Source organism: Bactrocera dorsalis, chromosome 6 (genome assembly GCF_023373825.1).
Source record: "Bactrocera dorsalis isolate Fly_Bdor chromosome 6, ASM2337382v1, whole genome shotgun sequence".
NCBI lineage: Eukaryota > Metazoa > Arthropoda > Insecta > Diptera > Tephritidae > Bactrocera > Bactrocera dorsalis.
The window spans coordinates 23,049,223-23,076,374 of record NC_064308.1 but is presented as its reverse complement, the minus strand read 5'-3'; the positions used below and the strand labels follow the sequence as shown (position 1 = coordinate 23,076,374).

Here is a 27,152-nt window from a genome sequence, read left to right as displayed (position 1 = left end):
CTTCCGAACGGTAAGACAAAAATTATTTCGATTTTTTGGCCAATTTTTAATTGAATTTTGACACATTTTCAGCTTTTCGAGTCCAGAATTTGCTGGATTTCATTAATTTATTACTGAAGTTCTTTATTATCTTTAGTTTAGTTTCTTCTAAAAATGCCACGAAGAGCAAGAGCTGACATTGGACGTCGGTCGCGTAGAACGCAAAATAGATCAAACGAAAGGGAAAATCAATCGCAAGAGAACAAGAGATTGCAAATACAAGGGAACGTGTTGCAAGATCGGTTTCAGATCGTAGGCCGACAAGTATTAATCAAAATTTTCGAAGGCGTGCCGCACAAATCTACGTTAATGTTGTTTGTTGTTGTTGGTGCTAGATTTAGATATAATCACGCAATTGATTACAGTTTGCATAAGTTTGTGGTTATGCACATAGAATTATGATGCGACCAAATCAGGAAAATCATATTTTGAAATGTTGGAGACTCTTTCATCAATATGTCGTAGACATGTATGCAAAGATAGAAACAGAGCGTTTGAACTTTATTCAATTCAATCAACGGAAGTTGCGATCAGAAGAGTATTTACATCTCCGCCAAGCAATCAATAATGATGGAAATGTTGACAATGTTGGACAAGTTGTTATTTTACCAGCAAGTTACACAGGCAGTCCAAGGCACATGCATGAATATGCACAAGATGCTATTTGAAATGTTCGTTTGTATGGTCGGCCAGATTTGTTTATTACATTTACATGTAATCCACAATGGGACGAAATCAAGCAATATTTATCTGTAGGGCAATCTTCTACAGACCGTCATGACATAACTGGACGAGTATTTAGACAGAAGCTGAAGTCATTGATAGATTTTATTGTTTAACATCAAGTTTTCGGCGAAGTTCGATGTTGGATGTATTCGGTGGAATGGCAAAAGATAGGATTACCGCCTGCCCATATTTTGGTATGGCTAGTCAACAAAATAACAAGCGATCAAATAAATGACATCATCTCAGCAGAAATTCCTGATCAGGATGCAGGTTTATTTGATGTTGTTACAAAAAGTATGATTCATAGACCATGTGGTGTTCTAAATATTAATTGGCCATGTATGAAAGTTGGGAAATGCACGAAGCGGTATCCCAGAGATTTGATTCCCGAGACAATTAATGGAAAAGATGGTTACCCATTGTATCGCCGACGCTCAACGGATGATAATGGCAAATCAATAAATCTACGAGTCAATAATCTAGATGCTAATTTGCTAAAACATTGCTTTATTCACAAGTACCAATATATTACACTTGGAATGCATCTGGAAAGAAATGGAACAGACGTAAGCAAGGAAGACCAGTTCAAGGTTATGCTGGCATTTTTGAAAGTGATGCCATTGGACGTCTCTACACAGTGCATCCCAGTCATGCTGAATGTTTTTATTTGCATCTATTATTGATTTATGTTCGTGGGCCTACATCCTTTTTGAGTTTGAAAAGAGGTAACGGGGTCACACATTTCGTCAAGCATGTCAGGAATTGCATTTACTGGAAAATGATAATCACTGGGATGTGACACTTAGGGATGCATCAGCAATAGGTTCTCCTCATGAAATACGAACAATATTTGCTATTATTATTGCAACATGTTTTCCATCTGATGCACTGCAATTATGGGAAAATTTTAAGGATTTTATGACTGAAGATATTTTGCATCGAATGCGCCGAATTGCAGGAAATAACTATTTAATGATTACACTTGAAATGTTTAATGAGGCATTGATTATCATTGAAGATATTTGTTTGGTAATTGCAAATAAAGCAATGACACAATTGGGTTTGGTAGCTCCAAATTGACCAATGCATGATACATTCAATCAAGAAATAAACCGTGAAAAACAATATGATTTGAATGAGTTGACCACATTTATAAACTTGAATTTGCGTAAATTGAATCCAGAACAGAGACACACATGTGATACCATAATGGAATCAGTACGAAACGAAACTGGAGGAATGTTTTTTTTTAGACGCTCCAGGAGGAACTGGCAAAACATTTCTGATTTCCTTGCTATTAGCGACTATAAGATCACAGAGTAATATAGCATTGGCACTTGCATCATCTGGAATAGCAGCGACGTTATTAGATGGTGGTCGGACAGCCCATTCTGCACTTAAATTACCACTGAATATGAATGTAAATGAAAATCCCACCTGTAATGTTTTCAAAAATTCGGGAATGGGCAAAGTCTGCAACAATGCAAATTAAAAGTGTGGGATGAATGTACAATGGCCCATAAGAAATCAGTGGAAGCGTTAGACAGGACATTGCAAGACTTGCGTAATAATGATCAACAGACATTTGGTGGCGCTTTGATTCTGTTGGCTGGTGATTTTCGTCAGACTTTGCCTGTGATTCCCCGTTCAACACCAGCAGATGAATTAAAAGCATGTTTAAAGTCATCTTATTTATGGAGACATGTAAAAATACTCAATTTGACTACAAATGTGCGAGTACAAATTCAAAACGATCCATCGGCCGACACATTTTCAAGGCAACTGTTGGCAATAGGCAATGGTCAACTTGCTGGTGATCGTGAAACTGGCTTAATCACTTTACCAGATTACTTTTGTAATATTGCACCAACAAAAGAAGAATTGGTGTCAAGTGTTTTTCCAAATATTGCAGAAAATTATCGCAATCATAATTGGTTGGCTGAAAGAGCTATACTGGCCGCTAAAAATAAAGACGTTGGTCAAACGAATGCAGACATTTTAACCCATGTTCCTGGCGAGGTTGTAACATATCAATCAGTTGGCACGGTTACGAATCAAGACGACGCTGTTAATTATCCGACAGAATTTTTGAATTCCTTAGATTTACCCGGATTTCCACCTCATCGTTTACAATTGAAAGTGGGTGTTCCCATTATTATGCTTCGAAATATAAATCAATCACGATTATGCAATGGGACAAGATTAGCGGTTAAAAAGGTCATGAACAATTTTATCGAAGCAACAATTTTAAAGGGGAAGTTTAAAGGTGAAGATGTATTGATTCCACGCATTCCAATGATTCCATCAGATTTACCTTTTGAATTCAAAAGACTGCAGTTTCCAGTACGTCTTGCATTTGCTATTACAATAAATAAAGCGCAAGGGCAATCGTTGGAATTCTGTGGAATTGATTTAGAATATCCTTGCTTTTCACACGGCCAGTTATATGTTTCGTGCTCACGTGTTGGCAAGCCTTCAGTTCTCTTTATCTACACAACAACTCATGGCAAAACCAAAAATGTTTCTACGAAAGAGCTCTAAGATAGTTTAAGTGATACATACTCTAAGATTGTAAGAAACTATAATTAAAAGTTGAATAATAGGGAACAAAACCATCTTTATTAAAAACAAGTGTGTTTCTTTTCTTATTTTGTTTTGCCGTGCGAAGCAGGCACCGGGCCCGCTAGTATTTTTATAAATAACTACAAAAGGAAATCATTTACTGCCTTCTAAGCTTACCCTTGTGTATACAAACACACCCACTACAACAAAAAACAAACAAATTATATTCAAGTATTTACTTGCAAATCTTCCCAGCAATACCTCTTCTGTTTCTTCAAGTAGTAAGCAGGATTGCATAAAATAGGTAAGCAAAAGGCATAAAAAGCAAAATTTCCAATGCGAGAATAAATACAGACATACATATTTACATATGCACTTACCCAAAGCATAAATGCAACAAACATAAATTTGTACTTACAAACACATACAAACAAATTAATATTAATATATATTAACATTAATATATTGAAGCACATAAGTACTTGCTAATCCGCAAGTGCAGAGGCTAATGACCTGCACTTTGTTCATTTTCTTTTCTCGCTAAATTCTAATCGCGCAAACATAAGTACATATACATAAATATATATGATATACATACTGTATACATATATTCGTTATTCTTTTAGCCTACGCTACATACCCTGATTTAGGAGGTGCATATATCCAAAACATAAAAAAAAAAATATATATATAATCAATCCAAACTTATTAGAAGCTGCGAGCTTAATTATAAACAAGAAGAGGTGCGGAATTTTAACAAAAAATTAATAAATAATAAAATCTTATTAACGATAAATATATTAGTACATACTTATATAGTACGTACTCTAAGCCCGTATAGGCAAATATTATTTAACAATATCTCCTGGTTCTTTGTATTACAAAAACAAGCGGGATTAAATACCAACCAATTTAGCATATCATATGCTCGTCAATACGCACATAGCGTCCACATATGTATATGTATAAAGGTTTTTGACCTCGTATACCGTCTATACGAGTGCTTATATACAAGGACATACGGATAAATCCGTAATTAAAATATATAAAAATAAATATAAAATCGCAACTATATAAATACAATAGTGCGGTTAACAAAAACGATTAACGCGTATTTTAGTAAATTTACGGGAATAACAACTCTTATTTACTTAAAATAGTTTTCGGTTTTCGGTATTTATCAGATATATCTCATCAAATTTTAATTCTAAATTCTTATTTATTCTAAATGAGCACAGATTCAAAAGAATCTAAATCAGGTCAGTTGCTTACCATTCCAAAAATGGCTGACGACGATAAACAAAGCACACCTGCAGAAGCTACACGCTCTAAGCACGGTACAAAGCAAAAGAGATCAAAAGATCATATAATATCGAAATTTATCACTGAAAGTGATAGCTTTATAAGATATTGCACACGGTTTCAAGCTTCCCCTATTACTGACATTACGGAATCAGTTTTAAATATGAAATTAGAAAGTGTTAACAACCTATGGGCACGCCTTCTGGCAGCGTACGATACAGTACTAGATTCTGACGACGCAGAACTCCCAGAAAACACAAAAGCTTCGGCGACAGCCAAGTGTGATAACTGCCGAGATCAGTACGAGTTGACAAAGGGAATGATAACGGAAACATATGTGGAGGGCATTTTATCAGGTAGCCACAGTATACCAATAGTGCGAATCATTATCTCAAGTGATCAAAGCACTAAATTCAGCAGGTTTTCCCCTAAAGAAAATAACATCAAATCATCCCGAAATAATCAAAGATATAAAAAAGGAAGACTTATTAGATACTGACTTCCTTAAATTCAAAAAGGCTAGTACAACAAAAACACTAGGAATTCAATGGAATGCGATAACAGAACAATTCTCATATACAATTGAGTCAATATCTGCAATGTCCGCCATTACAAAACGACAAATCCATTCCTCGGTGGCAAAACTTTTCGACCCCGCAGGATGGCTTTCGCCAATAATGATTCAAGCTAAAGTTCTCATTCAAGAATTGTGGCAAGATGGCACTGAATAGGTTGAACAGAACAAAATGGATTCAATTTGCTAACAACCTACATACTATATCAGAAATTCGAATCCCTCGATGGGTAAATTTCACCCCTAACATTAACGCAGAATTACACGGTTTCTGTGATGCCTCTGAAAAGGCTTATTGCGCAACAGTCTACATACGCACTCAGTATGATAGCAAAATAACTTCACATCTTTTGGTAGCCAAAGCCAAAGTTGCACCTTTGAAGACACTAAGCCTGCCACGGCTTGAACTAAATGGTGCTCTTCTGTTGGCAAAATTAATTTCAATAGGTCAAACCCATCTCAAATTAAACGATCACAAAATGTATCTCTGGTAACACTCAGAAATAGTTCTAGCATGGTTGGAAAAACCACCCTATACTTGGAAGACATATGTATCGAATCGCATATCTCAAATCTTAGACTTAGTTGGCTCAGCAAAATGGCAACATGTTGCAAGTGCAGATAACCCAGCGGATCTTGGGACAAGAAGTTGCAAGCCACTTCACCTCACCAGCACTACACTCTGGTGGAACGGTCCTACATGGCTAACAGAATCACAAGAATTCTGTCCAAAGTCTCCTACTCGGAATATCAGACCTCCGGAAAGTCGGAAAATAGAAAATTTTCATATCACTCCAGAAGAAGATGATTCTCCAAAGATTTTCATCATTTCCTCGAGCACTAAGGGTAGTCGCTTATATGCACAAATTCATTCCTAAACTTAAACAAAGGGCGAAAAGAATATCAAACGACTCTTACATACAACTAACATATTCCGACTTGCAACATGGCAAGGTCAGTCTAATCTTGTATACACAAACTCGCTACTTCAGCAAAGAGAAATCAAAGTTGCTTGAAAGGCGACCTCTCGAAAAGGGAAGCTCACTTTTCGTGTTAAACCCATTCCTGGACGCTAAGGGATTACTACGGGCAAATGGAAGACTAGCCAACTCCAGCCTTAGTTACAATGAACGACATCCCATCATTATCCCAGAGAAATCCCGTTTAACCTACTTATTTCTAATATATCTCCACCAGCTTACACTGCATGGTGAGCATCGCTTGATGCAACAAATGGTCCGACAAGAGTTCTATATACCGCGACTAAAGCCACAAATTAAAAGAACAATTTTCCTGTGTAAACAGTGTACTATGTACAAGCACAAGATGCGTACGCAGATCATGGCAGCCCTACCACCTGAACGCTGCAACTATGCTTTACCCTTTACCATCACTGGGGTTGATTTTGCTGGACCTTTCCAGATAAAGGCCTCAATGCCAAGGTCTTCCTCATTTAGAAAAGGGTATGTGGCTGTCTTTGTATGTTTTACAACAAAGGCAGTACACCTCGAGCTATGTTCGGATCTGACTACTGCGGCTTTTCTTGCAGCATTTGCCCGCTTTGTCGGACGACGCGGATTTGCTTTAAAAATTATGAGCGACAATGGAAAAAACTTTGTCGGAGCTCAAAGAGCCAGGGAAAAAGAGTTTTTACAATTCATGAAAGGAGTATCCCCCGAAATTGTCAAAAAATATGCACCCCAAGGGATCGATTGGCAATTCATACCTGAGCCAGGCGTGGAGTCGCTATCCTTATTGAACAGATGGGAGCGAATTAAAATCCTACATCATGATTTCAGCCGCCGATGGAAAGAAGACTACATAAAGGACCTTCACAAGAGATGCCGGTGGAAAACTCAAGAAAAGGCACCAAAGCTTGGAGACTGCGTCCTTATACAAGATGATTGTCTCCCGCATGGCGACTCGGCCGCATAAAACAACTTCATTACGGCTCCGACGTTCATGTTCGAGTAGTTGATCTCCGCACTCAAACCGGAACGCTAACCGCCGAAGATAAAGAAACGTAAAACCGAAACCGCAATAATAAATCAATAAATCGATAAAACATATAAACCGCTTACCAAATCGAAACCTCGAATAACATAAATGACACAAAGCTTAACATAAATGTCTGATAAAAAAATGACATCCTATTCATGCCACATATCGTGGCACAAAAGTCCATATTATTGTTAATTTCACACAATACATTTCTAATATCATCATTTCTCTCTATGGACGTGGATATGGCATTATCGTCAACGCCAACCATGCGTTCGGCAGTTTCCGTCCCTCGCTCTGAAGCTGCCCCAATAGCAGCACCCCGGACCAACCCTGCACCGGCAGCGTCTCGAACTACGACAGGCTCCACCGCGACAACGGCTCCGCGTCAAAGCACGCCAGCATTACCAGCGGATCTGCAACTAATTCGTTGTCCACTATGCCGCCGCCCTCATCGGCTATCGCACTGCGGTATCTTCAAAAGCATGCCGCCGATGCAACGCCAGCAGGTGGCACAGGCGCATGGGTATTGCCTGAATTGTCTGGCAACTTCCCACGCAACTCAGGAGTGCCCATCTCCTAATCGTTGCCAAATCTGTGTGCGAGCACATCATACGCTGCTGTACCGCACTACCAGACGCGACTCCGGGCGCCCACCGGCTTCTCGCACCAGTGGTAACATCAGGCGTTCTCAAAGGACTCCTGTGACGGCATACCGCCGGCGCGGACCCTCTGCAGCAGAATCCCGTCCTTGGCGCCAAAACCGGGCAACATCAATACGACGCCATCAGCTTAGGCCGCAATCCCGCCGGTCAACAGGTCTCAGCAGCGTTGTAGCAACGCTACAGCAGCTACAGCGGCTTCTAGGCTAAATACTCGCCTAGAGGGGCCGGGATGGCTAAATGAGTAGCGACGTCGCATCACATCTGCATCAATTCATCACACCGGATCGACTATTCACCTCATCACGCGAGCGAACACCACACATTAACACACATACACGCACATGCACCCAAACGCAGTCTAATTAGAACAAAAGGAATAGAGAAAGCAGCTCGCGCACCTTTCGTTAATACGACGTCGAGCACGCAGCATCGCTTATCGCAGCATCTCGGTTCCCGTTCGCTACCCGCATCTATATTTTTATAAAGTTTTCACTTAATATTAAACTAATTTTCATAATAACTTTCATCATTGAGTATATATATATAATATATATTTAACGGTTTTAAAACTACTGTTTAGTAAATTGAAATTCATTTTATAATAATACCCTTAAGTGAATTTGAAAGGAAATAAAAAGTTTATAACGATCTTCGAAATTTAGTGGATGTATTTTTGGAAAATTCTAACTACCCCTAACCCCTTAAGCTGAAAGTAAAGTAGTGAGGTTCTTTTTCGTATGGCTTCTTCTCTTAAAAAACTTGTGGACACTAGAGATGAGCGATATTGCGATTTTTAAATCACTGTGATTTCAGTGATTGCTATTTTTAAATCACTGTGATTTTATATTCAGCCCTATTCTGCATTTCTACTCGAATCGAAATTTTTTCAGTTAGGCAACTTTGGTATTCTGCGTTTCGATTAGTTTCGATCAATCTTCGAAATTTCCGATTTTATGTATTCTACATTACGATCGTAGTTCCGTTTTTGTAAGTTGAACTTTTGTTGGCGTAGAGCGGTCATATTTTGGTTTTAGTGTACTTTTAAAATATAATTTTCCCAAAAATGTAAGTAAAATTTGTTGTTGATAGTTTAAAAGTCACCAACATGATTTATTGAAGTTTTTTGTGCTTTAATATATAAAGGGTGATTTTTTAAGAGCTTGAGAACTTTTTTTAAAAAAAAAACGCATAAAATTTGCAAAATCTCATCGGTTCTTTATTTGAAACGTTAGATTGGTTCATGACATTTACTTTTTGAAGATAATTTCATTTAAATGTTGACCGCGGCTGCGTCTTAGGTGGTCCATTCGGAAAGTCCAATTTTGGGCTACTTTTTCGAGCATTTCGGCCGGAATAGCCCGAATTTCTTCGGAAATGTTGTCTTCCAAAGCTGGAATAGTTGCTGGCTTATTTCTGTAGACTTTAGACTTGACGTAGCCCCACAAAAAATAGTCTAAAGGCGTTAAATCGCATGATCTTGGTGGCCAACTTACGGGTCCATTTCTTGAGATGAATTGTTGTCCGAAGTTTTCCCTCAAAATAGCCATAGAATCGCGAGCTGTGTGGCATGTAGCGCCATCTTGTTGAAACCACATGTCAACCAAGTTCAGTTCTTCCATTTTTGGCAACAAAAAGTTTGTTAGCATCGAACGATAGCGATCGCCATTCACCGTAACGTTGCGTCCAACAGCATCTTTGAAAAAATACGGTCCAATGATTCCACCAGCGTACAAACCACACCAAACAGTGCATTTTTCGGGATGCATGGGCAGTTCTTGAACGGCTTCTGGTTGCTCTTCACCCCAAATGCGGCAATTTTGCTTATTTACGTAGCCATTCAACCAGAAATGAGCCTCATCGCTGAACAAAATTAAAGCGCGAAACACATTTCGAACCGAACACTGATTTTGGTAATAAAATTCAATGATTTGCAAGCGTTGCTCGTTAGTAAGTCTATTCATGATGAAATGTCAAAGCATACTGAGCATCTTTCTCTTTGACACCATGTCTGAAATCCCACGTGATCTGTCAAATACTAATGCATGAAAATCCTAACCTCAAAAAAATCACCCGTTATATGCTTGATATATTTGTAGGTCAAAAACAACAACACCAGAGCAGTATGAAAAATTGGCTGATATAATGGCAACCAAAAGAGATGTTGCGCAAGGCTTCCAACAGCGACCGAAGGAAGAAGTGAAGGAGTTTTGGGAGGAGATTGCAAATGACCTAAATGCACTTGGTCCACCTTCAAAAGACTCCAGTACATGGAGAAAGGTATTGTACTACTGAAAATACATTTTTTAAATACTTCAAACGTTTTGTTACAGGTGTGGATTGACTGGAAGTGCTATATAAAACGCAAGCTGTCTGCAAATAAAAAGGAAATAATGAGCACTGGTGGAGGTCAATGTCGGTTGCAACCTATAAGCCCACTTGAGGAGAAGGTTATAGCTTTGACAGGGTTGGAAACTTGTACAAGTGGAATAAGAGGTGCGCGGGCTTATGGCGATAGTGCGCAGGTACAAGACGTTGCCCAAACTTCCGAAATGGACATTTCCGCATGTTCGGAGGATCGAAATGAAATTCCTTCATGCAGCAGAGTTAGCAACCAGCGCAGAGAAAGAAGAACTGATAAGGAGAGCGCTTCTTCATTACTAAAAGAACAAATAGCTCTCCAAAAAGAATTCTACGAGGACACCAAAAACCATAATGAAGCTGCAGTTAATAAAATGGAAGAAGTGGTGACATATTTACGTCGCATGAATCGTTCTTTAGAATGTATGGCGGACACCGCAGTGAAGCAACTACAAGAACAGAAACGACACAATAAAATGAAGGAAGAATTGCTAAGGGAAAAAGTGGAAATAAAGATGCGGATGCTAAAGTTAGATCCAAATTATAAATCTGATTCGGAGTAATTTAGTAAATAACCTAAATTTTGTACCTGAACTTTTTTTTTAGTTTTTTGTTATAATTATCTTAAGAAAGAAGCTGTGAACTGAACTGCTGTGAATGAACTGAATTCAATTTATTATCTTTAAGTAACAAGTTGTGAAATGCACTGAATGCAAATTATTTTTTAATATACGAATAGTACATATGTATACATACAATTTTGAATTTAATAAAGGTGTTTTTATTATTGTACTCGTTTCTCAAATTTATTAAAAAGTAGCGAGTATGTTGTCTCGAATACGATTTGCTATGGAAGTATAATCGGGGTCACTGCTTTGCTCTTCTTCCTCCTCCTCCTGACGGCTTTCAAAATTAAATTCATTTGCGTTCAAATCTCCCACTTTGTAGTAAATGCAAATGTTGTGGAGAGCAGAGGCAACGTTTATTATTTGACTGACTTTTTGTGGTGAGTAATGTAGTTCTCGAGCACCCAACAAGCATCGGAAACGGTTCTTCAATACCCCAATCGTCCGCTCTACTATATTCCTTGTTGTGGAGTGCCGCATGTTGTAATTACTTTGCGGGCTGCCTTGACTTACAGATCGATATGGAGTCATTAGCCAAGGCTGCAATGGATACCCCGCATCACCTGTTAATAAAGCGAATAACTATTCAAAACTTACTTTAACAAACGTATATAAATAAATACCTAACAGCCACGCGTTTCTTTCACCTTCCCGATATCGCCGTTCCATATGCGATCTCAGCTTGCTTAAGCCCCATACATGCGAGTCGTGATTGCACCCAGGATACCTGGCATCAATGCTTTTTATACGCATTCTGTTATCGCACACCTGAAAAGCAAAATTAAATTGATAAAATGAATTTTGAATTATGGCATTGATGCGATGAACATTATTCTCACCACCATAGCATTGATGCTATAAAAACCTTTTCTATTATAATATAGAAACCCCTCTTCAGATGGCTTCACTATTTTTATGTGCGTACCATCAACACACATAATGACTCCTGGGAAACTAGCCTTCACATAAAACTCTTGCTTCGCTTGTATTTTTTCCTCTTCACTCTGGTCAAATTTGATCCACTCAGGGCAAAGCTTTCGTTGCATGACTTCGAGAAAATGAGACAGTGACTTTGACACAGTTGACTGACCCATTCCGACATTATAATCAGTACCAACTCCATGTTGGTAACTGCCTTCCGCAAAAAATCTCAAAGCAGCTACTACACGATTAAGCGGAGATAACGACGTCAAAGTACTTTGTTGAGTTTCTTCCGCAAAAGTATCTAGGACATACTTGAATGCGTCCTTATTAAGTCTAAGTTTGTTTTTGAATCTAAATAAAATCAATGAATTAAGATTTATCACTTTCAAACTCAATTTCTTACAATTCGTCACTCATTTGAAATGGATCACACATATCCCGCAATCTTCTCCTTTCAACTTTCGCGTCAGCATTCTCGGATGCGTTGCCGTCCTCCTCAAGAAATATCGCCGCGGCTATCGATTCCATTACGCAATTATATATTTAATTTATTTTATTTAAGCACCAATAGTTTTTCCACAAATTTGTATCTGTTTGCTTTATTATGTTTCAATTTCACAAATTCCAAGGCAAACAGCTGATTTCGAAAAGGTTATCGCTCTTCCTCTTTTTCTTTCGATTCCACCGTAACTCGGAATACCTACTTTCGATTCAGACGGAGCGTAGAGCGGGAACGTAATCGAAATGCAGAATAGGGCTGATTGCTATTGCGATCGCAACTAAGTCGACGTTCAAACGTCGTTGTTGTTGTTGTAGCGACAGATTCTGCCAATTTGACACTGTTTGGCCGAATAAAAGTCCGGGTCTGTTCCACTTACCACTTACGTAGGTTTTCCGCCTTTCTTTTCACTACATTTTCGCAAATATTGGAGCGGTTCGGCTACCTGACACTTAGAGCGTATTGCATAGTTCATTTGTATGTTGGTATGATGGTTTCACACATTTCTTAGAAGGAATTACCATTAGTGTGGTTGATAATTTGGTTGTTTAGAATACCCGCTTTTAATATTTTCAAGACCATATATTAAAAATATTAAAAACCCGTAATTTTTTTATTCCGTCATTTTTTCTGAAATTAATTAGTTACAATTCTTGTTTTCATCACAAAATGCTTTATATAAGAACGTTACACTCAAAACTTCAAACCGCTATGACGAAAAATAGCATATACGATATATACAATATCCTGAAGAAAGTTGTTACTTTTCTGCTATTTGCTATTGTGATCGTAATTCACAGGTTCGAACGGCGATCGCAATCACTGGTTCGAACTGCGATCACAGTTTCGAACTGCGATCGCAATCACTGGTTCGAACTGCGATCACAGTTTCGAACTGCGATCACAATTCACTGGTTCGAACTGCGATCGCAATCGCAGTTCATAGAAGCGAACTGCTATTTATAAAAAGTGATCGCAGTTGCGATTTGCGATTTTTCAATCACAGTGAAAAAATCACCGGTAGTGAAATATCGCTCATCACTAGTGGACACATGAGGTTGTGAATTATATACAAGGTCTATTTGATTTATTATACACTAGTCGGCATAATTATTTTGACGAAAAACAAATGGTTTAAGTTTTTATGTAACTTTGCAATGGTTTAATATAACTCAATGATTTTTTTTTCTGTATTACATAGTGCTAATACAAACTTAAAAATAATGTATTCAACATTTTGTCATATGAACTTCAAAAAATGTAAGCTAAAGTAATTTTCATGTTGTGGCATAAGTATTTTGACAAGTAGTTTTTTATGTGAATAACAAAGTTTAAACTTAAAAAACTTCGTCAATATTACAATCTTCGTTGTCAATAATAAAATTGTGAAACACCATACAAGCCATTATTATATGCTTTGCCAAGACCAAGTCTGGATTTCAAGACAATTAAGAATCCGAAATTTTTTTTTGCTCTATGAAGACTCTTAGCAAATATTTGAATATTTTTTGTTCTTGTGTACGATACTCATTATCTTTGTATTAAAAAAGTATCTAAAGGATAAGCACCGTCTCTCAATATTGTGGAGAAATTTTAAGCATCTTGTTTTTGATAGCTTGTCGTATTGGGCTGTTGCTCCATATGGATCCATCATGACACCGTCCGGGATATCCAGCGAATACATCAGTAAAACGCATTTTACTATCCGCTATTGCCTACATATATTGAAGTTACATTTTAGTGTTAAATATACCTGAAGAATATAATACTTGCCTGTACAACAACTGAATATTGTCCTTTTCTATTGTAATAGCTTATGCTATCAGTTTTATGCTGTTGAATGCGAACATGCAGTCCATCAACACATCCTTACACAAATGGAAAGGGCAGAGCACGACTAGACTCAAACTGCTCCATAGTAGCTCGTTGTCTTTGGTCGGTTGCTGAAATTTTATTAACTTTGCTTTCAAGCGACCAATTGTTTTTATTGTACGAACAAAGTTGTAATATGCATTACCAATACCTACGTAAAAACGATCACTTAATTCACGGAAACTGTTTTGGTTGCTAAGTTTCCATAGAGTTAAAGGCTAGCCAGTGAAAAACGCTACTCCCTTCCTTCCCTTTCCTTCCTTATCGGCAAAATGTGTGCACAGTCAAAAACGTGGTAAAAACGCAGAAATCAGCCATCTTTGCTTTGTTTTCATTTGAACAATGTTGCCATTGCCCAATACGCATATATAGTTTTGAGCACATCTTTGTTTTCAATTACAATTTTTTACAATATAAAATATCAAAACTAAAAGCAAACAGTTAAAAATAGTTTATATATTTATAAATAATAGCATTCGACTCTGATTTTGAGTTATTTTAAGAAAATTGCAAACATATTGAACAAATTGAATTATAAAAGTTGATAGTTACTGCAGTATATCGATATTGCAACCCTGCGTTGTGAGAGAGCAATCAGCTGAGACGTTTGCGACGGCAAAAATCCAAATGTCGCGGATTCTCACGTCAACGTCACGTCAGAGAGAAGGGAATAGCGTTTTTCACTGTTCAGTTACATTGCGCGCCCATAAGATAGGTCGTCCCAGCTGACACGACCCACGATTCTGTGTTGTTCACTAACCAGCCTATTATGTGTATACATCTTTCTAACGATAAGTAAGGCCGATGAGTTCGAGGTGTTCTCCACAATGGCTTTAACATAGTTTGAAGGTTCTGTGAATGTATTTTATTGTAAAATATATAAAACGTATACTTACGTACATATTGTATGTACCTTACACGTGGAAAGTTTCATCCTAAAGTGGGAGAAAAATACATCAATTGGCCTTTCGCTAATAGTTTTCCAGAATCCCGAATTTTTCGGCACCTTTCTTCTAATATGCTTTTTATCATTATTATATTTGAAATTATTTTAAATGCACACTCATTTATATTATAATTTAAATATTTTACGAAAAATTTTAATGTTGTTTGTGCATTTATTTTCAGAGAAACGCAAAAAAACGTTTACAATTGCACTCTTGGCTTTATTTTGATCCATTTTGATATTTTTACGCTCATTGAATTTAAATTTCTAAAACAACTGTTTGAGAAAATAAACTTTGCAGTAAAAGTGTTGTAAAACGTCAAAATATACAATGCATAGTAACACCATGTTATTTGACGTTGCATACAGATGATGTATAAATACTGTAGTAAAACCGCATCAAAACTTTGCAGTAGTACGTTTTCGAAGTCAGCCTATGTCATAGTCTCTGCATAATACTACATGAAGTATTTTTACACGTATCCTTGTTGGAAAACAATTATCATAGACTTTTATTTCATTGTAAATAGACTTTAATTTAATTTTAATGCAGTTTGGTAACCAACGTTATTTGTTATATTATTTATAGCAAAAATATATAGATTTCTTTGGGTGCCCACCCTTGAGCAAGCGACGTACGAGTATAACTGACCATGCGAAAAGCATGAAGGTTCCAAATGAATTTTTGCGACGTTCAGTGACTGCCTTGTTGATTGTCATTGCGAAAGCTAGGCGAATTGGAAACTGAAGTCTTTTAAATTCAAAAGGAATGGGAGGAATGCGAGGTATGAAGATATTTTCACCTGCGCATGTGCTAGACAAAATCGTTGCTTCAATTAGGTTAGGATGTAAATTTTTGACGATCCACCGAGTTCCATTGCACAATTTAGATGGTTTCAAATTTCTTAACATCATTATTGGTGATCTGTTTATCAGAAATAATTTATGAGATGGCATTCCTGACGATTCTAGCGAATTCAGAAACTCTACAGTGTAATTGACAGCTTGTTCTTGATCAATGTTGAGGTTGGTCACCTGGTCGTTTCTTGATGCTAAAATTGCTCTTTCCCGGTGTCACACGTGATTTGTAAAATTTGCCTCTATATCACGGAAGATGTTCACTACATCATCTATTGACTCAGTCAAGTTGCAGAAGTTGTCTGGGCATGTTACTGTGTAATTTCGAGGTGCATTCATAAATGTTCTTTCTCCAATACTAAGAAGCTGTTGCGAAAGTTCTCGAGAGGCCTCATTGCCTTGCAAATCATAGATAACTTGATACGAGACTCTTTGATTCGAGAGAGAGCTGCCAAAACTCGCATTTTTTATAACATTTGCTAATGATGCCACTGCTGAAAAATATTAGATTGGGTATATAATAAATTATACAAAACACTAAATTAAACACTTTGAAAATACATACATATATAAATGCTAAAATGCAAAATCATTAATTAATTTACATAAATATTTATTTTGCCAAAATATGTTCGCACAGTTCAATGAAATTTCATTTCACACTAATTTCGTCAAGTAATTATAGCGCTGCCCTTCTGGCATCTCGCCTTTTTCACTAACTGCTGGGTGACGGGTGTTTTGTTGCCAGCTCAGAAAACAGATCAGGGTGCCCTGCCAGCTGACAAGCGAGAGAGCAAGAAAATATATTCTGATCAAGTTACCTATGTTGCAAATGTACATGCATATTTGTTGATAGTGTTAATTTCTCAACTCGTCTCCATAAAAATGAAGATTTGAGGCACGCATTAATCTCATCTGTTGCCGTCACTCATGGAATTACAGGGAGAGTTTGACGGAAACCCCCAGCGAACAGCAAGAGAGCTCCTCCTATCGTCGTGCCCTGTCCTTTCAAATCTTGCAGAGTTCTGTCTAAAGCTTCAGGACCTTTTTTGTGTGCCATAGTGCATTCATCCCAAATGATGATTTTGCACGTTTTCAGAACTGTAGCTTCCCCAGAGTTTTTCCGAATACTGCAAATTGGAGCATCAGTTACTGGGAGATTCAGGGATGATTTGAGCGCTGAATGAGCAGTTCTACCGCCAGATAAAAGAGTAGCTGCGATACCTGATGACGCTACAGCAAGCGAAATGTTGCCTGTTTTTCTTACTTCTGCAAGTACGAGATAGATGAGAAAAGTTTTACTTGTTTCTCAGGGTGCGTCAAGGAAAAAAATGCCTCTCTCATTGTTTCTTATACTACCAAGTATGCGTTGGTATGCAATTCTTTGTTCTTCTATTAGTAGAGATTCATTTGATTCCACGAATCGGAATAGTTCTTGGTGATTCTAATTGTTCTCACGTACAACATCAGTATCTGCGACATCTATGACATCTCTTCGTGGCGAAGTCAGTCCCAGTAGTTGAAGAGGTTTGTTGATAATAACCAAACATTTGTCTTCTATGTCTATCAAGTCTTTGTTGTAAATAATATCTGGCGTCTGTAAATTATGATTGTTCGCAGCACCACGAAATTGTAGCAGATAATCTTCACTCAAAGAGTCACAATGCCTTCCCCACAAAGCCTTAAAATCCGACGGAAAACAGGTTGTTAATATGGTTTCAAACAGAAGACGCGTTTGGCTGGGCATTGATATTGTAGATGCTTCCAACAGTGCTGAACCCAGTGTTGATCATCTTCAAGAAGTCCTAGTTTTTGGCACGCTTGACGATATGTTGAGCAGACCTCCCCTTCAGCAGTTCTCAAGCCCTTAAATGATGTTGGCCCTTTACGACATGCAGAAGCTTCCGTAAATAAAAACATTCTGCGTTATTAGGATGTACTGTGTATACTCGGCCAAGAGCATCACTTCTTCTTGAGTTGTACCAGGAACTTCAGCACCTTGATTCCGTTGAAAACATTTTTTTTTGATGCATTCCACGTGTAGTACTGCGGAACTTCTGAATACAACAACGCCTTAGCAAAGGGATCTTTTGCACATAATTTAGAAAAAAGTTGTAAGTGTGGTATTTGGCGGGTTAGCTGTTAATTGTGCGGCATTCAAAGCTGTAAATGTAATCCTTTGGCCATTTTCGAGGTACACGACAAGATGGACGACGGTTGGATGACGGTCGTGGATGGAAAAGCTCCAAATTTTCCTAACTGATTCTTTACTGGATAAGTACCGTATCATTTGATATAAACTCATTTCGTCATATTCGTTAGTGACTCCGATTGCCATGTCGCTCCCTTAGTTAATGTATTTGCAAATATATTTTATTGATTTCATAGAGTTGCAATATTCAACGTTAATATGAGCCTGAAAAGTTTTCGAAAGCCACGTTTCCTCCGTCTTCAAGTTTTCTTCTTCTGTACGACGGGTAGCATTCTTTAAATGCCTACTTTAGCTTTGTCCGACCCAATAACAATAAAATTACAGGCAATAAAAAGTGCAACGGCAATGATGAGTCATCGCGGCGATCAGCTGAAAAGGAATCGGAAGGAATTTTAAGGCGGCACACCAAAAAAGAATAAAACGGAAGCCTTAAATGGCAACAGCCTTACTAAGCAATGGTTCAGACCATAGATAATATGATACGAAACTCTTTGATTCGAGAGAGAGCTGTCAAAACTCGCATTTTTTATAACATTTGTCAATGATGCCACTGCTGAAAAAAATTAGATTGGGTATATAATAAATTATACAAAACACTAAATTAAACACTTTAAAAAGGCATACATATATAAATGCTAAAATGCAAAATCATTAATTAATTTACATAAACATTTATTTTGCCAAAATATGTTCGCACAGTGCAATGAAATTTCATTCCACATTAATTTCGTCAAGTAATTATAGCGCTTTACTTCTGGCATCCCGCCTTTTCTGAAGTCAACTGTCAAAAATTCCCTGATCTCCATCGCTGTCAAATAATCAGGGAACGCGTTTGACAGAAAAAGAGAGCCAATGCTAAAGTTTCGTATCATATTATCCATTGTTCAGACGACGATGCGAAGGGTACCACCACAGTCGTTAATGTCAAACCACCTCTAATATATTTGCGCGAGCGTAGCAGTATTGGAAGAATGCGGTTTTGGTATTAACAGCAGGATTCTGTAACCAGTCTCCAGTCTCTATTTGAGACATTTGGAGGTAAAGTCTCAATTTGTGACTAGTTACTATTCAATAAACAGTCTCTAGCTTTAGTCTCAAAATATTGCCTCAAATTTGAGACCTGATAATTAGCAGGTCACAAAACTAAAAAGAACTCTTGTCTGCCATTTTGAATATACTGAATAGACATCGTCATAGATATTAATCAATCGTAGTTTTTTTATATTTATTTTGTAAGCAACTCAAACACGAAAAGGTTAAAAATAAAACAATTTTACATAAATTTCGTAAATATTAAATAATATCAACATATTTTTTAATTTTTATTGATAATTATGTTTTTGGACTATGTTAAAGAAAATTTAATATTTGTTATCGACATAATTAATTTCATTCAAGTGTAAAACATCTCTGAATGATGAAATGTAATAGATTTTGTGACTGCCACTTACAGAATAGCAAAATCGTCTCAAGTCTCACAAATTGTCTCTAACTTAAAATCTCAAATTTATAGACTTGAGACGGTATCACAGTCAGAATCGCACGGTTAATAGATTTTGCTGTATATTATTTGAGCCAAAAGTTTCTCTAACATCACATAGAACTAACTGGTTGAAATATACTCACAGCCACATCAATATTGATTGCAAAATAAATACAGGAAGAGACATTGATGAAATTATAAGAGAATTTAATGAAGTAATAACTAATGCAGCTGTATTGGCAACACCAAAAAGAAATAATAATCCAGTTGGTTTTAAAAAGATCACCAATAATGAAATAGAGAAACTTGTAAATGAGAAAAGACGAGCTAGACGTGAATGGCAGTTAAATCGCTCCCCTTCAACTCCGCTTAAACTGAAATCTGCTGTACGAAAGTTACAAAAAACGCTTAGACGCGGGGAAGAACACAACACTGAAGATTATACAAAGAAACTGTGTTCAAATTCTAGCAACCAAAACTCCCTTTGGAAAGCCCAAAAGTCTTTCAAGCCACCAGTAGATTCCAACATGTCTATAAGACAGTTGAATGGTAATTGGGCAGGTAGTGATGAGGATAAGGGAAACTGCTTTGCAAATCACCTAGAAAAGGTATTTCAACCCAATTGCCCAAAGAAAAACTTTAAGTTGCCGACCTTGCCCAATACCGCTAACGAGTCGCTTGTGTCTATTAGGACTTTTACTTCTGAAGTTACTAGAATAATAAAAGAACTAAATCCGAAAAAGGCATCAGAACACGATAATATTACTCCTAAATGCTAATTGAGTTACCAAATATTGCTATAATGGTGCTCTCACTGCTCTTTAATGCAATTATTGGTTTCGGTTACTATCCAATTTCGTGGAAAAAATCGGTGATCATAATGATAGATAAACCTAATAAAGACCTATCACAGCCCTCTTCCTACAGACCAATAAGCCTCTAACCCTGTATTTCTAAAGTATTTGAAAAGGTGTTGCTATCAAAGTTGACTCCTTTCCTCCACGAAAATAATAGAATACCAACGCACCAGTTCGGTTTTCGTGCCAAACATGCCACAAAGAGCAAGTAAATAAAATTACTGAAGAGATAAGGAAAGCATTTGAGCACAGGGAGTACTGTTCAGCAATATTTCTGGATGTAGCTCAGGCGTTTGATAAGGTCAGGCATGAAGACCTTTTATGGGAAATCAAAAACGTTTTACCTTACAAATCGCATAAAACTTTGGAGTCATATTTAAGTTACAGGAAATTTACAGTTAATGTAGCAGACTTCATATCAGGAGAACGAGTAATAAGAGCTGGTGTACCTCAGGGTAGCGTGCTAGGCCCAACTCTGTACATAATACATACAGCCGACATTCGAACAGCTACTAACGTATTGACATCCACTTTCGCGGATGACACAGCTCTAGTAAACCGTAACAAATGCCCCATCAGAGCATCAAGAGTATTAGAGCAGCACTTATCTTTGATCGAAAAATGGCGTATAAATATTACTGAACAAAAAATAAAGCATGTTACATTCACGCTAAGACCAGAAACGTGTCAGACAGTTAAAATAAACAATGTCCTAGTACCCCAAGCGAATGAAGTAACATATCTTGGTATTCACCTGGATCGAAGGCTCACGTGGCGAAAACATATAGCGAGTAAAATAACTTGCATGAAGCTAAGAGTAGCAAATTTAAATTGGCTTTTAAACAAAAACTCTAAACTTAGCCTAGACAACAAAGTCCTATTGAACAATGCAATCGTAAAACCGATTTGGATGTATGCCATTCAACAGTGAGGTACGACCTTTGCAACCAACATTGATATAATACAAAGGTTTCAATCTAAAATGCTTAGAACAATCACGAGTGCACCATGCTACATGCGTAATGAAAACATTCATAAGGATCTTGATATTCTTATGGTAAAGAAGGAGATAGAGGACAGCAGAATGAGAAATATTTCCAAACTTCACGAACATCCAAAACTACTGGCTAATGCCTTGGCAAATTCCTGCAATCAAACACGTCTAAAAAGAAGTGATCTATCAGCCTACTAGAGAGCAACGTTCTACCAAAAAATCTCAACCACATTCTTGAACTTCTTAGGTTTAAATAGATTTACGATTTGAATACTTATTGTTAGACTTTACTAAGCAGATCCAATAAATAAAGAAATATTGAAAAAAACCTTGTCCAGCTTGAGTTTCAAGAAGGAAAGCACGCAGACATCTTTTCGTGCACTGTCCATCTTTCATACATGGCGAGATAGTATTAAATGTACCGCAAGGACCGTGGATCATGCTTGTGCTAATGACTTTAAATAAGAGCGGATCTATTTCTTTGTCAGGAAGTTCTGCTGAGATGATCTTGTCAATGTGATCGGAATGATGTTTTTCTTTTAGCCAAATAAGTATATGAGCATGCGGTAAACCTCTTTTCTGCCACTTAATCGTATACATGAAGCATCTAACTTCACCGTATATTTTTAATTTGACGATTGCGTTCGTTAGTTTAGTAAATTTCTTCTTGAAAACTTTCGCAGTCAGATCATGTCGGTCTCCTGCAGTCTGCCCGGAAGCAAAAGTGACTCAATTCCATTCCATTTAGGATTGCAAGTAAATGTAATAAATAGATCAGGGCGCCCGTAATTTCTTACGTAAGCCATGTCATCTTGCGTATATTCGTGCATATGTCGAGGACTGCCGGTACATGAGGAAGGTAGAATTACCATTTGCCCAATATCTTCTGCATTGCCATCTCTTGATATAGCATTTCGGAGATGAACGTATTCTTCTGCACGGAGTTTCTTTTGATTCATTCCTAAGAATAAAAGACATTTACTTGAAATTTTTGCGTACATATCGACCATAAACTGCTGAAAAAGTCGTCCACAACGTAAAAGGTAGAAATTCAATTGCTGAAACTTTCTTGTTCGTGGGGCATGTGTCACAGAGTCAATTTGATACACGTTAAAATTGTATCTATCTTCGCTTTCGCAAAGAAGCAACGGGTACTGCAGAGCGTCATATGACCTGTGAGTTTCGGATATACGCTGCAGTGCGTTACTTTGTTTGTGAAAAACAATATTCCTTTTATTAAACTTATTGCCGACAATGATAATTGCAATTTCGTTTGATATTGGTGCATTGTAGCGTCGTTCGTGGTCTCCCATTGATGTTTTGTCTGCTCGTATGACAATTTTATAATCATTATTGGGCATTCTTTCAAGAGCATTCTTAAACATTTGTTGTAATGCGCCCAAAATATCGCAATTTACGCGTGGAGTGTTCCCACAACGTTGATCAGTCTGAACATCAGTATTTCCTGTAAAATATATCTGCAAATATTGCGGATTCTGATCAGGTTGAATTTTGAATGTAGGTTATAACCTGCTTCTGTTAATACTTTAGTTGCTCCAAAAGATGTAATTTGAAAGCGAGAGTTGTACCTGCATATATTTTGTATGAAAAGTTTCGACTCGTCAGACGTCCCGGACGTCAAGCTTAACAGCGGCTCAGGTGGTTCACGAAGTGCTGGCAAAAACAACCTTACCTTGCAGCAACAGATTACTGGCGCTTCGTTCCGAAATTTTCTCGCATTACAATATAAGCAAATCACATCCATATGACCAATAATGATTTTTGAATGTAAATTTCAGTCAACTGTAGGATCATAATTGAACACTTAATTTTGTATATCGAAATTTAAACCTCTGCCATGGTATAAAGGAGTAGGGAAAGTCCCATCCACCATAGAAAAAGAGCCATTCACAGTCCTTAACCTACCCCTCAAGTGTACTTTCACAATAAAAACATCATGGCCACCTCTGGTGAATAAGGGTGGCGAGAGGTTAAAACGGGTTGCAGAAAGCGAAAATGCTATAATATTAAATTATAAATTTACATTACTATATTTGTACATTTATAAATACTATTTTCAATTTTTGCTATAGAGTAAAGTTTTTAGCTGTTATCAAAAAAATTAATTATACCTTCATGATATAGATAAATATGCTATATATTTTTAAGCGTTTTAGTTAACTTATTCATGGACAAATTGGAATTTATATTTGATAATGAGTGGACCATAAGAGATAATTATTGTGGAAAAGTTTGATATTACATACCATAACAATTCGTCTGAACAGTAAAACACATTTTTGTATTGTAAGATAAATCAAGAGAGAGTATAAATTTTTGTAATCGCAAACTACATACACGTTTTATATGTCAGAATTTAGCTATTTTTATTATTTCTTGAATTTGCAATATCTATATGGTAGTAAAAATTAGTTTAAATTAGCTTACGCAACACTATTTTGTCACGCTCAGTAGCAATACTGGCATAGTATTTAAAAAATAAATGATTGTTCGAAATATATTCCGTTTGAAATTATTCAAATCGATAATAACTTGTTTGGCCCAATTAAAAATACAACTCAAATTCCTTAATTTTTAATAGCGGCTCATTATTAGTCAAATTACATTTATTTGTTTTTTAAAGTTTAAATATCAACTTCCACACCATTCATAATTGACCATAATTCACTAGATGTAAAGACGAATTGTAATTCGCGTAGATGCAAATGTTTCTTTTTCAAATCGCTGCTTGGTCCCCAACGTTGCCAACTTTCATTTGATGAGTGTTGTTTATTATTTTCGTAGTTCTTCCCGAAGTTCTATCGGTTTTGGTGGAGCTGGTTCCCCCCACTCTCCCAATTCGGCACATCGGTAATACATTCGCGATCGATACGTTCCATATGTAGCTCACCAATAGGTTGTCCAGGACAGATAAGCTCAGTGAACTTGGCTTTTAATAAGAAGGTAGGATCGCAAGGCATGTCTTAACGACGGTACTCCCACCATTTTTCATCTTTGGGCATAACACGATGAAACCAGTCAATTAATTCGCTCAACTAGTAACGCTTTGGTCTGCAAGGTGGGTGTTTAGCATATTAGAAAGTATGTAAATTCAATTTTGCTCAAAACCTACCCAACAGCTTGATAAACCTGACCAGCAGTATCGCGATTCTAAGGGCAATTTACAATAGCTTGTGCAACATCCGAATGTGCTCACCGTAGTATTTGCTCTTCAAAAAGTTGCTTCCACCCTCAAGCACAAAGCTCATTGGTTTGGGACTAGCGTTCTACAACAGCTCCTTTGCTGATTCTATAAAAAAAATTAAAAAATACATGGTAAATCTTTTGAAATAAAGTTTAATTTTAGCTTACCTAGCAATGCGACGTGCAGCTTCCACGAGCACGTCATTGAATTTAAAATTTTGTCTCGAATTCACGACCAACTAATTTGATAACTAAATACATTTGAGTTCTCATCGCGTATCGCTTTTTCATCTCTTAAATCATAAATTTGGAACAGCACCTGACCCATTACGCAGCAATATTAACGAGGCCATGTTTGGTTATTTCGTACTTTTATTGGAATAAAATCCCAGCCGATCTGTTGTTTATCGTCCCAATGGAGATTTGTAAACACTTCTTCCAGATTCAAATAACTAAATAAACCATCGTAAAGGATTTAACCATGAAATAAACTAAAACAAATTGTTTTGCAAAAACCTTCGTTACGATAGCAAAAATGTAAATATGGCTGTGAATGAGTATAATCTAGACCCCACTATTCGGCATGGTTGCTTATTTGTTCATCATATTTTTCTGTGGTGAACATATATTGACTTACCACAGTTAAAAAGAGGCATAAATAAAAAACTTAATTTTTCATGTATTTGCTCATATTGTTCTCATCTTTAAGAATTTGTATTAAAATAAAACGATTTTCTTTTGAAAAAATATTAAAATTTTATATATAACCAATATTTTTGGGACAACTTTCAATAAATTTTAAGAAAATAACACAATGCAACCATTTTCCGGTTAAAAGTCGGCCATCTTGGTTAAAAGTCGGCCATCTCGGATTCCAATAGAAACTCAACCCCGGACTGCACTTGACGTTTCTAGAGTGGCACCTCTCAGCTGTGCCTTCGTTTCCATAACATCAGCTGATAGTGACCTCAGTCCTCCTCTACCGTGCCTCTGCGTTCCCGATTCTGACTCAGTCTTACTGCTGTTATTCTTTGTCTCATATTTAAAAGTCTTTTTCATGTTGTTCTTCATTTTCGTCTTCTTTCGATTCTTTCTTTCTCTTGGCCTCAGGAGTGTTCCTTGATAAGGACCTTTTCATAGGCATATTCTTCTTCTTCTTAATTGGCGTAGACACCGCTTACGCGATTATAGCCGAGTTAACAACAGCACGCCAGTCGTTTCTTCTTTTCGCTACGTGGCGCCAATTGGATATTCAAAGCGTAGCCAGGTCTTTCTCCACCTAGTCCTTCCAACGAAGTGGAGGTCTTCCTCTTCCTCTGCTCCTCCCGGCGGGTACTGCGTCGAATACCTGTCCAGAGCTGGAGTGTTTTCATCCAATCGGACAAATTGACCTAGCCAACGAAGCCGCTGTCTTTTAATTCGCTGAACTATGTCAATGTCGTCGTATATCTCATACAGCTCATCGTTCCATCGAATGCGATATTCGCCGTGGCCAACGCGCAAAGAGCCATAAATCTTTCGTAGAACTTTTCTCTCGAAAACTCGCAACGTCAACTCATCAGTTGTTGACATCGTTCAAACCTCTCCACCATATAGCAGGACGGGAATTATGAGTGACTTATAGAGTTTAGTTTTTGTTTGTCGAGAGAGGATTTTGCTTCTCAATTTTGATATCAATATCATCGGCATACGCCTGCAGCTGTACACTCTTATAGAAGATGGTACCTTCTCTATTTAGTTCTACAGCTCGAACTATTTTATCCAGAAGCAGGTTGAAGAAGTCGCACGATAGCGATTCGTCTTGTCTGAAACCTCGTTTGGTATCGAACGGCTTGAAGAGGTCCTTCTCGATTCTGACGGAGCTTTTGATGTTGCTCAACGTCAGCTTATACAGGAGGGATAGCAAATTCAGACATCGCAGCATAAAGGCAGCTCCTTTTCGTGCTGTCGAAAGCAACTTTGAAATCGACGAATAGGTGGTGTGTGTCGATTCTCCTTTCACGGGTCTTTTCCAAGATTTGGCGCATGGTGAATATCTGGTCGGTTGTTGATTTACCAGGTCTAGAGCCACACTGATAAGATCTAATCAGTTTGTTGACGGTAGGCTTTAATCTTTCACACAATACGCTCGATAGAACCTTATATGCGATGTTGAGGAGGCTAATCCCACTGTAGTTGGCGCAGATTTTGGGGTCTCCCTTTTTGTGGATTGGACAGAGCACACTTAAATAAATCCTTTTCAGTTCTTCGCCGAAATGTTTGAATAGCTCGCCCGGCAGGTCATCGGCCCCCGCCGCTTTGTTGTTCTTCAGAGGGGTCATTACTATTGGAACTTCTTCACGGTTGGGCAATGGAACGTCTGCTCCATCGTCACCGATTAGGGAATCGGGTTCGCATTCTCCTGGCGTTGTCCGTTCACTGTCACTCAGCAGGCTGGAGAAGTGTTCCCT

At 37.5% G+C, this 27,152-nt stretch overlaps 3 protein-coding genes and 1 pseudogene across 4 annotated transcripts; 2 read left to right on the top strand and 2 right to left on the bottom strand.

Moving 5' to 3' along the window:
- Nucleotides 1–7,359: 7,359 nt before the first annotated feature.
- LOC125779458 (uncharacterized) lies at nucleotides 7,360–9,002 on the top strand. The gene has a single exon (XM_049460818.1). The coding sequence runs from the start codon at nucleotides 7,360–7,362 to the stop codon at nucleotides 8,074–8,076; it is 717 nt and encodes a 238-aa protein (XP_049316775.1). The 3' UTR covers nucleotides 8,077–9,002.
- A 1,009-nt stretch (nucleotides 9,003–10,011) lies between these two features.
- LOC125779453 (uncharacterized) lies at nucleotides 10,012–10,790 on the top strand. 2 transcript variants are annotated; one of them, XM_049460812.1, is made up of 2 exons: nucleotides 10,012–10,146; nucleotides 10,236–10,790. In XM_049460812.1, the coding sequence occupies exons 1-2, from the start codon at nucleotides 10,012–10,014 to the stop codon at nucleotides 10,788–10,790; spliced, it is 690 nt and encodes a 229-aa protein (XP_049316769.1). The 2 variants fall into 2 exon arrangements, with proteins under 2 accessions (XP_049316769.1, XP_049316768.1); XM_049460811.1 differs by having other exon boundaries at nucleotides 10,200–10,790.
- Nucleotides 10,791–11,021: 231 nt separating this feature from the next.
- On the bottom strand, nucleotides 11,022–12,010 carry LOC125779433 (putative nuclease HARBI1). The gene is made up of 3 exons (XM_049460793.1): nucleotides 11,693–12,010; nucleotides 11,477–11,621; nucleotides 11,022–11,416 (listed from the first exon to the last, which is right to left on the bottom strand). Exons 1-3 carry the CDS (start codon nucleotides 11,945–11,947, stop codon nucleotides 11,037–11,039), a joined length of 780 nt encoding a protein of 259 aa, XP_049316750.1. The 5' UTR covers nucleotides 11,948–12,010; the 3' UTR covers nucleotides 11,022–11,036.
- Nucleotides 12,011–23,906: 11,896 nt separating this feature from the next.
- On the bottom strand, nucleotides 23,907–25,030 carry LOC125779466 (NADH dehydrogenase [ubiquinone] 1 alpha subcomplex subunit 9, mitochondrial-like; annotated as a pseudogene).
- Nucleotides 25,031–27,152: the final 2,122 nt, after the last annotated feature.

Excerpts from the sequence above, each read along its gene's own strand:
- LOC125779458 (XM_049460818.1), top strand. The coding sequence starts at position 7,360 with ATGCCACATATCGTGGCACAAAAGTCCATATTATTGTTAATTTCACAC.
- LOC125779453 (XM_049460811.1), top strand. The coding sequence starts at position 10,012 with ATGGCAACCAAAAGAGATGTTGCGCAAGGCTTCCAACAGCGACCGAAG. Across the intron at positions 10,147-10,199 it reads ACTCCAGTACATGGAGAAAG|GTGTGGATTGACTGGAAGTG; the intron begins GTATTGTACTAC and ends GTTTTGTTACAG.
- LOC125779433 (XM_049460793.1), bottom strand. The coding sequence starts at position 11,947 with ATGGGTCAGTCAACTGTGTCAAAGTCACTGTCTCATTTTCTCGAAGTC. Across the intron at positions 11,622-11,692 it reads ATAGCATCAATGCTATGGTG|GTGTGCGATAACAGAATGCG; the intron begins GTGAGAATAATG and ends TTTGCTTTTCAG. Across the intron at positions 11,417-11,476 it reads AAGAAACGCGTGGCTGTTAG|GTGATGCGGGGTATCCATTG; the intron begins GTATTTATTTAT and ends CTTTATTAACAG.